The sequence below is a fragment of the Gymnoscopelus braueri genome, assembly GCF_963280865.1.
Source record: "Gymnoscopelus braueri genome assembly, chromosome: 6".
In the NCBI taxonomy this organism is placed as follows: Eukaryota; Metazoa; Chordata; class Actinopteri; order Myctophiformes; family Myctophidae; genus Gymnoscopelus; species Gymnoscopelus braueri.
In genome coordinates this window covers 41,908,302-41,925,994 of record NC_137607.1, presented here as the reverse complement: position 1 = coordinate 41,925,994, position 17,693 = coordinate 41,908,302, and the positions used below count along the sequence as shown (strand labels likewise).

Here is a 17,693-nt window from a genome sequence, read left to right as displayed (position 1 = left end):
ATGTTTAGTTTTATGTCTACCTGCTCTCCTAGTCAATTTGTGGCACTCTTAATTACTCGACTAGGGTGTCCTGTAAGGGTGACTTACAGGACCCAACCTTGCATTTGTGTAATTTAAATTACATTGTAAATTATTGCTAATACTTTAGATGTTCACAGTCCAGAGGATGATAACAGTAAGTAGGTACCAGCCAACAGTTAGTTAATTACTATGTTTGCAATTTGTTTTTAATTTGATCTTAATTTAAAAAATAAAAATTTAAAAATGCTTATGAGCTGCAGGCAGTACTACCCGACACCAGGTTATAACACTTCTCAACGGAAGAGTAGGGAGACCACCTCCAACCTCTGCAGATGTACTATGGTAAAGTATTAACATACTCTACCATACAGATTGGTTAAAATAATGTTCTGTAGAATGACGAAGTAGGGCATTCATTTCTTAATATAAACATAAAAAGTTGAAATATAACATAATATCAAATTTTTGTGTGTACATTTTTGTTTGGGGAAACGATTTGCGAACATAGTTTGAGTTCAAACAGGTGTGACACCTTTTCTCTGTCAGTGGCTCAGGAAGTAGAGCGGCGCAGAGCGACGCGTTTAGAGCTTGCAGATCTGCTACTTTTTATATTTTTCAATTTGAATCCTGAAAAGTAACAGTTTTGGACATATGAGGTTTCCACCCGACACGATATCTGCTTTCAGTGCTTTGTTTTGAGTTCCTAAACGGACCAAACTCACAGTACATAACAGAACAGAACTTAGCCATTGGAAACCTTTCATTTTCTTGCAGAGAAACATCAGCCCAGGCTGGGTTGTTTTTCTGTTCCTTTTTGCATCATTTCCCTGATCTGTATTTATCGCTACACAGCACAAAATGTCCTGACTCCTGACTCCTGACCAATTCAAACCAACTCTCATCAACTCTCAATATAAATGATTTCAGCGTTTTACTGGCAGTGGTGGAAAGTAACTGAGTAAATTTACTCAAGTACTGTACTTGAGGTAGTTTTACTTTACTGGAGTATTTCCATTTTATTGTACGTTATACTAAATCTCAGAGGCAAATATTGCACATTTTACTCCACTACAATTACTTGTCAGCTTTAGTTATTAGTAACTTTGCAGATCTAGATTATTAATACAACAGTGGTTGATGTATGCATCAACCACTTAAGCACTATTTAATACTTTGGCTATTCGAGTATAGCAGATGACAACAGGAGAGGAAAGAACTCATACAGGATACAAGAAAAACAAGTGAAATTGGAGGAGATGAAAAAAATAATAACGAGCAGACAAAATTGGAATTGGGAACACCATAAAATTGAAGCTGATAAATGGGTTCTCGCTCCGGTTGGATAAAATTGGTATCCCACCTGTAAATGTAGACCCCTGTTACTGAACAAACACACTATAACAATGACTGGCTAGAACCTTTTAACAAAACCCTTTTTGTTTTAACCTAGAAAGATCACTACTTAAAGCAGCCCGGAGACCCCCAGGACTCTTTGAGGGGGTTCCAGGGGGTCTCCATCAAAATATGTCCACCCACTTTAACCCTATATACACCAGCTATTTGAAATCTGCTATTTTGAAAGGAATATTGAAAAAGATTTTAGAATATATGTTGTATGGGGGCCCCCGGCACAAAATATTTTGAGATGGGGGGCCAGATACATACGTACATTTGGGGGTCCGTTGACATGAAAAAGTTTTGAGTACCGATGCTTTAACCACTTAAACCCCAGCGTCCGTATTGTGGGGAAAGCTTTCGCAGAAAATAGCAGATCGACAAGCTCGTTGATTGGCTATTTTCAGCGAATATATTTAATGTAGGGTCAGAACAGAAAAGACACAGGCATAGAGCCCTGAGGGACTCTGCTCAACAACGGTATTAAGTGGTTAAGGTAGTGTCTGGGAGCCCGGGTTCCTGCTCCCTCCCTCCCAGGGCGCAGCGGGCAGACAGAGACACACACCCTGCAGCCAGGCACATTCCTGAGTCTGTCTAAAACCCAGACCAGCAACCTGACACTGGACAACTGAAGACTAAAATAGCAAGAGGCCAGCCGCTGCATGGACAAACTGCTGGCTCACAACTACTCTGATACAACAAAGTTAAAGGAACAGGCTGGTCAGGGAAAGCTGTCTCCCCCATGGGAGCTGCCCTGGATGCTAATATTGTATTCGTAGGAGGCGAGATGTAAGGGAGCGCTTGTTTTCGGACAGCCCCGACGGAGGCGCGCCGTCTGAAGCGGACTTGAGCCACGAGAGGCACCGCCGAGCGAGCTCAAGCGAGTTGCGAAGTCCGCTTAGATTAGAGTGGGTGACAATGTTATCACAAGGAAAGAAGGGATTACCTATCTGGGTTGTATTTTAGATAGCGACCTTTACAGTGATAAAATGGCAACAAAAGTAATCAAGAAATTCAACCAAAGAATAGGATTTTTGGGCAGGATCTCCTCGTTGGTCAGTAGGGATGCACTGAGGACACTAGCTGGAGCACCCATCCAATGACATTTTGACTATGCATGGACCTCGTGGTACTCCTGCACCTCAAAAAGGCACTAAAATCAAAACTACAGACTATTCAGACAACTACTAGATAGACCTCACACCTAGGACTCACCTAACCCCTGCTCATTATGCTAGGGTGGGATGGCTCAGGGTAGAGGACAAACGAAAAACACTTACACAACTTTCAACCTATTTTGGGCAAGTCATTATAGGCGAAAATGTCCACAAATACCAAAACATTGAACATCTACGAGCTCACAAACACATTACAGTGCGGTTTTTTTAAAGTACAAAATAAGGCTTAAGTGATTAAAAGCAGGAAAGACCAGACTTATGTCATATCACAATATTGATATGGATATAATTTTTGGGCGGTGAAACCGCCCCTATAAGTGAGGTTTGGATATTTGTACAACAAATCCTGCGCTGTGATTGGCCAAAAAGTACCCCGCCTAACCCTGCACCGTGATTGGCCAATCACAGTCTATTCAGGACTGTGATTGGCCAGTGTCACATGACACATGTGCATAGCCCTATATAAGAAACCATAACTTTAAAAAAAACATAGATTTGTTTTTTTAAAGTTATGGTTTCGTCCATCATAAAGAGTGTTTCAATAAATGTATTTATTTTTTGAACATGATTGGTTGACTCCATTCAGTATTGTGATTAGCTAGCAAGACACCGCCCACTTCACACAGGGTGTGATTTTTATATACTGCCCAGCCCTACTAAATAGTAGTAAATATCACCTGTAGCCAAGCTGAGGCCGTTTACTGCTGTGCTTCAAAATGCTGTCCAAGTTAAAGACAAGTTGACATGGAAGGTCGGATATTCAAAGAAAGATAATTGGAAAGATGGAGTTCTCTTCTGTGCAAACCTGTGTGTGTGTGTGTGTGTGTGTGTGTGTGTGTGTGTGTGTGTGTGTGTGTGTGTGTGTGTGTGTGTGTGTGTGTGTGTGTGTGTGTGTGTGTGTGTGTGTGTGTGTGTGTGTGTGTGTGTGTGTGTGTGTGTGTGTGTGTGTGTGCGTGCGTGCGTGCGTGCGTGCGTGCGTGCGTGCGTGCGTGTGTGTGTGTGGCTGGCAACAGGTGAGCGTTGCAAAGGATTACAACATCAAACCATACTATGAGACATCATCACACAGAGAAAAACATGACAACTACGCAGCAGGATATTAGAACACAAAAGTTAAACGAGTTGAAGCGGCGCTGAAAAACAGCATGCCGTGTTCACCAAAAGACTGACCTGGAGGGTGCTTGGAGGTTCAGGGACAACATGTTGTTGCTGTCGGGCAGATTAAACTTCAAAACTCCATATTTCTACTTTTTAAATAGATTTGATTTTTCGTAAACAAAAGCTCTACTTCGTCATACTACAGTGTTACACAAAAGTAGCGAAAATAGCCGATCTACAAGCTCACAATGCATCGCGTTGTGAACTTGTAGATCGGCTATTTCTGAGGTTTTTCGAAGTGAAAGTGTGTCTGTGGGTATTATAAATATTGAACCGATGAAAAGTATTAATCATAGAGAGCTTGTGACTAAACAATAACTACTAACTGGAACACAGGTTCTTTTTTTTGTTTTACATTTCCTGAAAAGCTATTATTTTTGGACATATGCTGTGACACCCGTCACAGCAACGATATCTCTGTGAGCAGGCGTTCTCTGTTATGAATATTAATTCATCTAAACTGCACTCACAGGTGACACATCTAAAATATCATTATGAAAAATAACAAGTGCTCAGAAACGTTTCACAGGCTGGTTAAAGCAAAGAGATGTCAGCTGCCAGACAAATGACTGACATTGTTTCAATGCACTGACACTTTCAACACCCTTTCAATTATTAAACAGTTTGAAATGTATCATCAGCAGACCTAAAAACTGTCCCTGCTATTAACTACACCCGGGGATCTCTTCCTAGAGTCAAAAGTAACAATATCCAATTTCTGGGAACTGAGGAAATAAGAGATTTAGTAGTGGGTAACATAGGTCTGAAAGAAAGACTACTGACTTTATCAATTGTAATGTCATTGTCTGTGTTAATGTAATGTCTGTATGTTATGTGTGGACCCCAGGTCCACCACTGCTAGTCTCTAAATGTCGGGCCATGTTGAACAGTAGCAACGAAAGGGCCTTATTATCGTTTATCGCAATAAAAAAACACTCACAATAATCGTATTTCAGAGATTTTAATTTATGGTGAAATTGTCCTCCATCAGCTTACAGCTCACCGGTAGAAAATAAACAAATGAAAACGGTGGCTTAGCAGGCAATACCAGAACTTTGGCTGCCAAGGAGGGCATGTGAAAACGACCTCTCCCATTGCAGCAAGTTATGCTAATTATTTTGCTGGAAAAATTCTGGCACTGTAGTGAAAACGTGTACACTGGGATCAATTTGCTTCTGCTGAGCTGCATATCCGGTCTGGACCAGAACTGAGTTGGCTCTGTACTTGGCCTGCTTTTTTCCCCTCTACACCAAATCTATAAAAATCTCCAAAAATAGCTACAAGCCTGAAGATCTGCAAAAAAAATTGGCGAATGTTCCCCACAGAATATGAATGCTTCAATTGATTAACATTGACAAAAGAGGCATTTTAAGAGTTTTAAGCATATTTTCATTATCGTGATAATATCGTAAATCCACATTATTTTGGCCACAATAATGGTGACATTAAATGTTCATATATGGTCCGATTCCTAAGCCGCACAGTGACTGAGGGTCAGCCAAGATGGCGGTCAGTCTGTGAACCATGAGTCACTGCAGGGATGTCATCACATCAACATGAAAATGTGAACAGAATGGGTTTTGTTTTGTTTTGGGAGGAGGAAGGAGGGGGGGGCAGGGAGGGGAAAACCGAATGAAAGAAAGTGAGAGAGGGAAGAAGTAGAGGAAAGAGAGGGAGGGAGGGAAAGACAGAGGGAGAAGTGATAGAACTGGGTGTCTTCTTCAGAGCAGAGTGTTAAGCCCGATTTATAGTATACTTCATCGCACGGCGGTGGATGCGACACATTGTGAGCTTGTAGATTGGCTATTTTTGGTGCGCGACACCGTCGTGCAATGGAGCATGAATCCAGCTTTACAAAGCAGTATTTTGTCCTTGGAACTGTTGGGAGGACAGATGATCAACACACCATGGCATTATGCAGCACATTAACTAATCACACCCCCACACACACGTTAGTATTACTATACTTGTGAGGACATTAACATTTTAGGATGACAATTTTATGAATGCCATGCTTACATTTTTTTGGTATTTTTAACTGTAAGCCTAGAGCCAAAAAATAGCAGATCTACAAGCTCACAAACGCGCTGCGAGCTTGTAGATCGGCTATCTTTCGGTGCATGACACTGGCACGCAACTATGCATAAAAAATATAAATCATGTTTTGCTCTAATTACCTTAACCTAACAAATTCTACTATACTTGTGGGGACATTTGGCCCTCACAAGTATAGTAATACACATATACTGTACACTTGTATTATTACACTTCATAGCATAGAAAAAAGCAGAAAATAGCTGAAAAGTAGTCAAAAAATTGCAGATCTACAAGCTCACAACATGTGCGACATCGACTACTACCACTGCTATGTATAAAATAGGCAAACTCTAACCCCAACCTCTAAACCTAACCTCTACAAATCTAATCCTAACCTCAAACTGATTTTTTTTCCTAATCCTAACTAAAAGAATATTTGTAACCATAAAATTTTCCTCACAATGTCTATTTAGCAAATTCCACACACACACACACACACACACACACACACACACACACACACACACACACACACACACACACACACACACACACACACACACACACACACACACACACACACACACACACACACACACACACACACACACACACCTGTTTACGAGTTCTGTGTAGATCAACTGCTCCTACTATATTTACAGTATACACAATACACATACTGTATATGAATACACCCTCTCTGAAGATAGCTACACAGTAAAATATCCTCAGTGTTAATTGTATATTTTGACATTTTATATTGTGTGTATCGTTGTTAGTTGCACTTTGTTGTTTGTATAGTAACTCTAGTTGCTTGAGTGTTGCATGTTTAATGGACCACAATAGAAACTTTAAGCCTTTGGCTTTTTTTTGTGTCTCATCCACTTGCCGTTCTTAATTGCTGTAATTACACAAATGTCAATAAAACATTCAATGAATCAATTTAAATGAACTACACTAAACTACAAATGAATACATTAACATTAAAGGATGACTTCACCCATTTTCTTTTAATTGGTCCTCACTAATGCTCATGATAAAATGATAAAAAAAATTTCTCTACACAGTCTGTATCTCATAGGAGAGGGCTGTGGACACTTCAGAAACCCGCCTACCAGTGACATCATCATTAGGCAGATTTTCTATTACCGGTAGCTTGGATTCCCAATCGATGTCACTGGTAGGCAGGTTTCTGAAATGTCCACAGCCCTCCTCTGAGACACAGACCAAGTAGACAAAAATGATACCATATTATTATGAGCATAAGTGAGGACCTATTATGAAGAAAATGGGTGAGGTCGTCCTTTAACACATTTACCGCCGGGCCCGTAGTTCTACGGGCCGTTAAATCCAACGGTTAAGCGCCAATCCCGTAGCCTACGGGCTGTGGTGCTTTTTCCTTTTTTTCGAATTTTTTTTTTTTTTTAATTTTCTAGGGGGACCATTTTCAGTGTAACACCACCCGATCGGACCGGAAGTGCGATCACGTTTTTTGTTTCCCGTCTGTCTCCATTCTAAGTCGTACACATAAACCCCTGTAAAAGCTGTACAGGACATGTAGTTTTTCATCCTCGCATTTCCCATGTTAACTTAAACGATCAGAACTCAAACATGGCGGCTCCGTTTGACACGCGGTCTCGACGAGTAGACACCAGGACATGTGCCCGTTGTTTACAAACATTGGATCGGGCAATCTAAAGGATTTTAACGGGGCCTATGGCGACCTGAAAAAAACAAAAAACAACAATAAAACCTTGGCACTGGTGAGTACATTATGAGATTAGCCCTTGGCGGTGGATGTGTTAACATAAAAAATTGTATTAATGTTATATTATAAATAACATATTTTTTGCCAGCTATTTGGGGTCCCACTTGCAACACTGGTTCTCAACCAGTGGGCCACGGCCCACAGCTTGAGAACCAGCGTTCTAGGAGGCAGTACGTCCTCCATGACTTTTCAGCAGTGCACTGAGCCTTTTCTTCTCAGCATGGAGCGTACAGGTTCATGACATCATGTTCCTCTAATGGAGCATGATCTCCTGAGCCCTGATGATTGATGTGTTCTCTACAGGTACATGCTCTACCACTACGACCCCCTCCCACACACACAGTTCTCCACAAGTACATGCTCTACCACCATGACCCCCTCCCACACAAACAAACACACGTAGATGCTCTACAGGAGCTACAGTGTGACCTTGTACTTCCCGCACAATGCAGCAGTGGCCTATTGTGCTGCTTTTCCATTGCATGCAGGGCTGCAACCAATTACTTGTTTGTTTGATTGTCGAGAAGCTTGTTTTTATATTTTCTTTTAGATATGTCATATATTCTAATTTATTTTCTGATCTGATTAACCACTTAAGCCCAATTTTATCTACACGTTTTTATGTGATCATGTAACTTTAACCAGATATGTTTCCATTGGCACAAGAAGTAATTCTGCCTTCCATATTACGATTTGCTAAAAATTATCATTACATGCACCTGTATACTGGACAGACATAGTATATTTGATTTGGCTGTGCCCTCCTGTTATTTGACCTGTTCTTTGTTCCCTTTCACACTTGCAATTGTGTGATGTGACAATGAAGTTGATTCTGAAAATATTTTATTTCACAACTTCCAGGAGGGTGTAGGTATAAAATTTTTTGCAACATTGCCAACATTGTGATCAGACATATCATTATGATCATATTTTCATGTTATGTATTGCCATGTTTCATTGGTAAATGATAAATCAGAGTTTCTAGACATCATATCGTCTGTTGGGTGGAAACCTCATTTGTCCAAAACAGTTACTTTTCAGGATAAAAAAATTGCAAACGTAGCAGATCTATAAGCTCAAAACGCGCCACGTCGTGTTTACTATGATCGAGCAGGGCATTAATTTACGAAAAAACACAAAAATATGGAGATAAGAGGTTTCTGCCTGACAGCAATGGTATATGTACTAGGAAGTTAACCCCAGAAATGCCTTATTTGTAGAGAGAGAGATGCAGAATGTGTTTACAGAGGGGGTGCACTCATTGATGCATTGCTGTGTACTGTAAATATTTGTATTGTACATATTTACACTTCAGCCCCATGGCGGACCAACACAGACACTAATGAGAGGGGGACACGTTCACCAAGGACACTAAGACAGGACTAACAATAGGCGCTGAGCCCCCTTCACCTGGGCTGGTGTGGGGATTGAACCTGTGAACCTTTTGATTACAGGACATCCTCTCCAAAGACTAGATCATCACCCTTCCACATTTGGCACTTAAATAAACACTTTCTATGTCCGGAGAATTTTTTTTGGGAATATTCTGCACACCTGGATAAACCCTAAACTATCTCATGCCAAAAACAGCAGATCTACAAGCTCACGAAAGTTGCTTCGCGATGTGTCGTGAGCTTGTAGATCTGCCAATGTCAGCGTGTGACAGTGTCACACAACTAAGTATAAGTCAGGCTTCAAGGGCCCATAGTATTGTGGTTCACAGTCGTTCCTTCTACAAGTAAATAAGTAAGTAGCCTTGAGGAGCAAGGGTTCCAGAGCCATGTAGCCCATAGGTCAGGATCTAATATATCCTGTTTCTGTAGCGTGAGGCATCTTGATGTAAAAGCACACCCCCTGGACATGATGCTAGTAGGTCACATGATGTACAAGTACACCCCCTGGACATGATGCTAGTAGGTCACATGATGTACAAGTGCACCCCCTGGACATGACGCTAGTATGACACTGGCACTTAACCCAATCGGCTCTGTGCATAACTGTAGTCCCAGTTTTCAGAAGGTGGCATACCTGTTTACTGATCCAGTTTATTTTCCATTTGCTTTATTTGATTGGCTCAGAAGCAGATTTTAACTGGAATCACATGACACCTTCACGTGTGTTTCCAGTTCAAATCTGCTGCTGAGCCAATCAAACTAAGCTATGGGAAAAATGAATTAGAACAGGAAACGGGTATGACCCGGCCGGGGATTGAATCCCGACATCCCAGTCACAGGGCGAATACTCTAACTGCAAGACCACAGAGCTGGTACCGGTACTTCTACTGCTACTAAATAAATAAATATTGTGACCACATAAAATCATAATAGCCTCTGGTTACAGCGTAGTATGTCACACAGATAGAGCTAATGAGGAATGAGATGGCGGAACTGACAAGATGAAAAAAAAAGCACAACACAGAGCGGGGTGCCAGCAGCAGCACCCAGCGGGTGTACCTCTCTCGATGTAGCGGAATCATTTTACACCTCCTAGTCCTAGACGACTCCTTTTCTGCAGCACAAGAAGGAGGAAGGAGAAGAACGTCAAATGGGGACAACGTTTTTCTTTCAGTTAAACAAAGTTAGTTTATTATTCCGGCAGAACAATTCATGATTTCTCTCAGGGTCAAACAGACCCTTGTGAGGCATAAGAGACAAAGTGGCTCATCAGCAACTTCTGCGGTCCGTTCGCGTTGCTCTCCCGCAGGCTCTTCTCTCGCAGGACTAACTCTCATCACATTATTAATTCAACGAGGCAGCATAGATCTATCACTGTTAACCCATTCAATCCGGGAACGCATCTGTGTCATCTTAAGATTTCTTTGGCTATTCAAAAATAGCAGAAAAATAGCAAAAAGCTCATAGCGCGGCGCCGCACTATGAGCTTGTAGATCTGCTATTTTTGAACAATCGTGAAAATGTGTGTAAATCTTTGAAGATATATGTTTGTGAACAAAAGTGAACATTTGTTCACTCAAAAAACTGTTTTTTTTTTTAAAAGTATGTTGCTATAATATCAGAGGTGCTAAAACATTTTCATGTCAAGGACATGAAAACCCCCATCTGAAAACATTTTGTTCCAGGGACCTCCCCGTCCCCCAGAAGCAAAGATTTGAGTTAAAGATGTTCGCTTGAAAAAAATATATATATTCAAACTTTCACGATAAAAAAATATATAAATAGCAGATCTACAAGCTCGTAGAGCTGCACTCGGTGCCACGCTATGAGCTTGTATATCTGCTATTTTTTAATAGAAATCAAAAAAATGACAGATGCGTTCCCGGTCTTAATGGGTTAATGACATTATCTTCACTGAGGCCTCACATGCAGCGGCCTGAGCACTGAAACACACTCCATATTTACGTACACCTGACCACGCAGAAGAAAAACACACTGCACATTAACAACGTGTTTTATAAAAATAGAGATAAAAATAGAGAAAAGAAGGGCTACAGCGTTCAAGACTTGTAAAATAATTATTAGACGCTGCTCTTTGGCTCAGAAGTGGGAAAAACATCCATATAAAAAACAAAAAGAATCCAAGGCACTCTTCGTTATGCTAAAAAAGCTTTAACCCATTTAGACCTGAGGCCCATTCTAAAAACGCCTTCTAAATCCTGACCTAAGTTTTCTGAAAAACTAAATAAAGCAAATATTTATTCAGGAATTACAAAGCATGTGTGTTGCTATATACTGTACATAGCAACAGGAACCCCAAAAGTGGTTCCCGTCCTGAAAGGTATAGTTACAAATAGGGGTTCCCACCCTTCAGGCTTAGCTTTAAAAAATCTTGTATAGTAACCAAGTATAGAGCTATGGGGGACCGCGGTCAAATATAATAGGGTTTATTATATTAACCACTTGAACCCTAGCGTCCTTATTCTGGGGGCGAAAATAACATCGAGTTGCGACACGTTGTGGGCTTGTAGATTAGCTATTTTCGGTGAAGAGATTTGGTGTTAAACGAGTAGTTCACCCAAAAAATGACTTATTTTCAATCAATTACTTGAAGCCTTGAATTCATGGAGATTTTTTTGTTTTTGTCGCATTCCTGAGCCAATAATTTGATGACGGGGTGGCTGGTCAGTAGGAGACTCTTTGAGTCTCTAATGGTCATCAAATTACTGGCTCAGGAATGCGACAAAAACTAAATAATATCCATGAATTCAAGGCTTCATGGGGTGAGTAGTTGATAGAAAATACATCATTATTTGGGTGACTCTTTTAAGGGGAAAAAAGGAGCGGAACTAGTATAGAACCGTGTGGGGACTCCGGTCAACTAACTATATATCGTTTAAGTGGTTAAAGGTTAGGCTACTCTATCTGGCTATGACTGACACACACACGCACGCATGCATATTTTGGTGTTTTCACTGTTTGTTTTGGCTGCCCCAAAACATCCCTGTCTACCCAAACAAACGGTGACAACATCAAAATACAGCGCGAGGGCAGTGTGTTTCTGCAGTTAACCACCACACTACTCCAGTGGCTGATGACTGCTGGTAATGAGGGGAATGATGGGTAAAACATTTTTGTTTTGTTATGTAAACACAGGGAAAAGTTACATACTACCCCTTTAAATGTAATTTGTCTATTTTATGTTTAGTATTGTACTGGAACAGACCGCAAATCAATACGCTGTTTTGTGTGTGTGTGTGTGTGTCTGTGTCTGTGTCTGTGTCTGTGTGTGTGTGTGTGTGTCTGTGTGTGTGTGTGTGTGTGTGTGTGTGTTTTGACTGTGTGTGTGTGTGTGTGTGTGTGTGTGTGTGTGTGTGTGTGTGTGTGTGTGTGTGTGTGTGTGTGTGTGTGTGTGTGTGTGTGTGTGTGTTGACTGTGCTCTTGCACCATTATGGGATAAACAGTAATGCATTAAAGCAATCACATTTATAAATATAACCACAGTCCTGGATATCAAAGCTAATCCTGCGGTCACTTAACTGCCAGCGTGGAAAAGCACATCGTCATGTATGTTAGACTCATGAAATGAGGTCAGGTTCTCTCGTCGAAAATACAATTGACATTGATGACATTAATAGTCCCGCCGACATAAATTCCATAAATTCCACACACACAACACCAGTGGTTCTCAAACTTTTTTCATGTCAAGGACACCCAAATGAATAAGTATTTGGCCGCAGACCCCCATCTGAAAATATTTTGTGGCAAGGACAACCATACAAGATGTATTTCAAATAGCCTATAGGGTTAAAATGATTGTGATGCTATGTAATAACATTTTTTTCTGGGGACCCCTCGGAATCCCCCTCAAGGACGCCTGGGGGTCCCCAGACCCCACTTAGAGAACAACTTCAATGCTGAGTGTGAGAATGGGAGAGGATCTAATCCGGGGATTCGCAATATTTCCACAATTTGATTTAAAAAAAGATTTTCTCTCTGAACATGTTTATTGTTAGATATGATTTGGTATGATAATAATGATCTGACTGTGGGTATCAAATGTCTGTTGTGTGACCCATGTTATTAAGTGTTCCTGTAGTATTTGGTAAAAATCTGTATCATTCTGTTTTATGTAGGTAGGCTAAGCATCTACTGTGAAAAATAAAATAGTCTTACTGACTGACTGACTGACTGACTGTCTGTCTGTCTGTCTGTCTGTCTGTCCATCCGACTGTGAAACGGATCTAAAGAGTGAAACGGATCTAAGAGTGACTCCTTCTTATCTTGTATGTTGTATTAATGTTTTTACTTACATATGCGGAGTGGGGACCCCACTGGAAGCCCCTAAAGGACCCCTGCGGGACCCCAGACCGCAAATTGAGAACCACCAGTATTATTAAGCCAAAGCAAAACCCACAATACACAGTAACAACATTTTTTTATCACATTTAAACTCTGAGAGGGCAGCAAATGGTTACATTATTTGTGCCCTTTCAAGAGTTAATCCTGAGGATTATTGTGCAGAAACAGAAAGTGACAAATCAAAACCCACTTCTCCTTTTCAGTGACATGTCAGGAAACCCAGGGTGTCTCTCTAGCCCCTACGGAACCTCTCCCTCCCTCCGCTAAGTAGCTCGGAGCTACTTAGCGGAGGGAGAGGTTCCGTAGGGGCTAGGTGTCTCTCATGATCTAAACCACACTGGTCCCCAAACTTTTTAACTTGAGACCCAAAATTGAAATTTTGTCTCCAAGGGACCCAAACTAGTGAAAATAGCAGATCTACAAGCTCACAATGTGTCGCATACATTGTGAATTTGTAGATCTGCTATTTTCACTACTTTAAAAAATAAAATATGCAAGAATTTCTTTGATTTTATGAATTTCTTTGAAACATATTTTTTTCCTGAACATTTTCTATAGATTTTATGAAACAGAGAAAAGGGATATTTGATCGTGGCCCATAAAAAAATGTGTCCGCGCCCTACAAATGGGTCCCGCCCCAGTGTTTGGGGGAAACAGTGATCTAAACGACTTTTGTTTGCTTGTACAAATCAGTTATTTTTCACCCAAGCGACACCGACGTACGACGGGACACACACACACACACACACTAAAGCCCCGCACGATTCAGCCTTAATAAAACACAGAAGAGAAGAAGCATTTATAGTTATCTGTTCAACTCACCCCATTATTAATGTAGACAGAAGATATGGAAGATGATCTTTATGGGACAACCACCCAGACAGTAGGAGATCCAACTGGATTCCTCCCCAGATCTCCTTTAGTTAAGTCTCTGAACGGATCCCCGTCTTCTTTCCTCCACGTTTACATTTCGTTATAATGGAAAAAAAGACCCCCGGAGATAATAAATCAATTCCAGATTAGAGCAAGAAGTAGAGTTGTGTTGTTGATGTTGTAGTAATGTAAATAACGTAACGTTACAGCCCCGTCCGCTCCTTTGTTTTAGCAGACACAAGCAAGCAGGACAAAACCGCGTCTATTCTGTGTGCAACGTGACTCCTGTTAACGCTGTAGTTAAATGTGAGGTGAGGAAGTATCGACGGAAAGTGTGTCCCCGGCTTACAACAACACACTGAACTGAACTGTGTCGAGTTGCACAAAATGAAATCGCCTTCAGCACTTCTGTAGTTGTGTTGGTTCCTCCTCCTCCTCTGCTCTGCTGCGCTCCCAGACAGATCACTATGGACTGTATGCTGTCTGGTCCCATTCATGGATGTGTATGTGTGGATGTGCACATCATTGCCACCGTGTGGCGGGTTCAGGTGGTGGCAGAGTCAAATAACCAACTAAAAAATTTGATGTACGGTACTTAAAGAAGTAGTTCACCCAAAAAATTACTTAGTTTCTATCAACTGCACACCCCATGAAGCCTTGAATTCATGGATGTTTTTTTGTTTTTGTCGCATTCCTAAGCCAATAATCTGATTATCGGCGGAAAGATGCTAATGTATCCGGTAGGAGACACAAAGTAGACTCTTCGTGTCTCCTACCGGGAATACACCCGGTCATCTAATTATTGGCTTGAGAATGCGACAAAAAAAAAAAGAATCCATGAATTCAAGGCTTCATGGGGTGTGTAATTGATAGAAAATAAGTATTTTTTTGGGTGAACTACTCCTTTAAAGTACCAAAAGTTAAAGTACTCCTCCTGCAGAATGTCCCATTTCCCAAGTTAAAAAATATATTTTGAAAATAGCAGCTATTTTCAAATGGCCGAAATGTACAGTATATAGGGCGGAAGAAGTGGTTACTTTATGTTTTGTAATAATAATTCTCTTTTCAAATAGTTGTAGTGGAGTAAAAAATACAATATTTGTCTCTGAGATGTAGTGGAGTAGAATTGAAAGTATAGAAATTTGAAAATACTCCAGTAAAGTAAGAATACCTCAAAACTGTACCAAGTACATTACTTGAGTACATGTACTTAGTTACTTTCCACCACTGCTTTCCACTTTATGCAGTGGCGTCAATTCAGCAAAGGCTAAGGTATGGCAAGGTCACAGCATCAACATCAATGGCCAAGTAAACATTCATTTAATAGGTTATAGGCTATAGCAAAGGCTATAAGTGTAACATGGTTAATGTGCATAAAAACCTTGACACAACTTAAACTTTCAAATGCAGTCTATTTTTATTGAAGAATGCATCCAGAGATGACTGCTTCTTTCTGCATTTTTATATCCAACTAAACAACTGTCATGAGAGAACACTATTTGATTATTTACACTAATGCACATCACTGACCCGACCCCACGGGTGGAACATACTTACATTTGATCAAGATAAGTGGAATACAAGTGTTGGGGGAAATAATGTAATGATTGGGAAATCTGTCATTTTGTTCTGATTTGCATTTGATGTTATTTTACAATAATTTAATAACTAAAATAAAATAAATAATTAGATAGATACCTTCCAATACTGGTCATTTGACTTATTTCTTAAACTTTATTTTGGAGATAAGATGAACGTATACAAACCTTCAGTTCATGGGGATATGGTAACAACATGAATGCAAGAGGCAGCACATTTCATTCAGTGTTCCCTGTACTGTAGCTTACAGTACATGAACTAATCATGTTGCTCAGTGGCCTGTTTCAGACCACTGCTCTGACTGAGTCAGTGGGGAATACAAATGTGCATAATATGTGTGTGGGGGGAATATACTGTATACCGTCTCTGTCGGGTGGAAACCTCATATCGATGGCCAAAATGCAAAACCTCCTATGTGCAAATTTCATGATTTTCGGATTTCACTGTGGATGAGGACTATAGGCTATGCTGCACATGCTCAGTCTGTCTGCAAGATAGTCCCGCCCCTCATTTTGTCAGAAAAAGTCATTTGACTAAAACCTCCTATCTTGTTCAGTGCCAATTAGTGCTAAAATGTTGAAGCGCAAAGCCTCTTATCTGCACCAGAACTAGTTGAGCAGCAGACAGAGCTGAAACTTGGGAATTTTATGTTATGTAGACCGTCTAAATGTCTTTCAGTTTGTAGTCATCTATTATTTTCAAAATAAAAAAGTGTCTTCCCCCCTTACTAGTTAAGTATTTGTTAGTAACTCTGTCAAGTTAATTGCATTGCCTTGTTGATTGCTAATGATTAGTATCAGGTGGTGACACTTTTATCACACCAAGAGTGTGAGTTGATAAAAAAAAAAAAATGGTAATACTTGATACAGTACTGTAGAATGTCTTGATCTCAAAATGAGCATAAAAAAGCATTATTTAACAAAAATAATGTTTGTTTGTAAGCCTAACTATTTCTAGGTAAAAACCTCCTATGTGCATCTATGTAGATAGGAGGTCATTTTTAGGTATAGATAGGAGGTTTTGGCATTGAACATTTTGAACTTGTGGTTAGAGGTTGTCATTGCTGCTTAAATGTGAACGTCATTGTCGTGATTTTTTATTAATTGCAGATCAAAATCACACGTGAACACCGTGGCAGCCAACAACCCTGTGAAAATATTGTGGTGTGTCGGTTGGGGGGTATGAGGGTATGGGGGTGGGATGGGGTTTGGAGTTATAGGGTGTGGGAGGTGTGGGTGGTGGTTGGGGGGGTATGGGGTGGGGGGTGCATGAGGGTTTGGGTGGGTGGAGTTTGGGGGTTGTGGTGTGCTGGTTGGGGGCATGGGGACCGGGTGTTCTGGGAGTGGGGGTAATGGGTTGGGTGGGATTTGGGGGTATGAGGGTATGGGGTGGGATGGGGTTTTGAGTTATGGGGGTTGTGAGGTGTGGGCTGGCAGTTGGGGGGCATGGGGTTTGTGGGAGTGGGGGAGTATTGCAGGTGGTGGAGTTGGGAGGTAGAGGGTATGGGGGGGATTATGTTGAGGGGGGCATAGGCCAGTTAGGCCGGATCATACAGGATAGGGTCTTTGTGATGCGAAAGTGTGGTCTAGCCAACATCAACTCAGGACTCCTGAAGTGGGATGGGGTTTTGAGTTAGGGAGGTGGAGAGGTGTGGGCTGGCAGTTGGGGGGGTGGGGGTTGTGGGAGTGGGGGAGTATTGCAGGTGGTGGAGTTGGGGGGGTAGAGGGTATGGGGGGGATTATGTTGAGGGGGGCATAGGCCAGTTAGGCCGGATCATACAGGATAGGGTCTTTGTGATGCGAAAGTGTGGTCTAGCCAACACCAACTCAGGACTACTGAAGTGGGATGGGGTTTTGACTCAGGGAGGTGGAGAGGTGTGGGCTGGCAGTTGGGGGGGGGGGGGGGTTG

The 17,693-nt window shown here is 41.2% G+C and overlaps 1 protein-coding gene across 3 annotated transcripts in view; it reads right to left on the bottom strand.

The window, feature by feature from the left end:
* The window catches only part of LOC308087349 (homer protein homolog 3-like), a 77,987-nt gene extending 63,366 nt beyond the window's left edge, over positions 1 to 14,621 (bottom strand). For 2 of the 3 annotated variants that reach the window (XM_080431128.1, XM_080431129.1), the window contains exons 1-2: positions 14,136 to 14,621; positions 10,011 to 10,065 (exon numbers count right to left, since the gene is read on the bottom strand). In XM_080431128.1, the coding sequence (XP_080287254.1) occupies positions 10,011 to 10,033 (23 nt within the window). In that variant the 5' untranslated portion in view covers positions 10,034 to 10,065; positions 14,136 to 14,621. The remainder of the gene's footprint in view (positions 1 to 10,010; positions 10,066 to 14,135) is intronic. The other variant, XM_080431130.1, reaches the window with a different exon arrangement.
* Between the last annotated feature and the right edge of the window lie 3,072 nt (positions 14,622 to 17,693).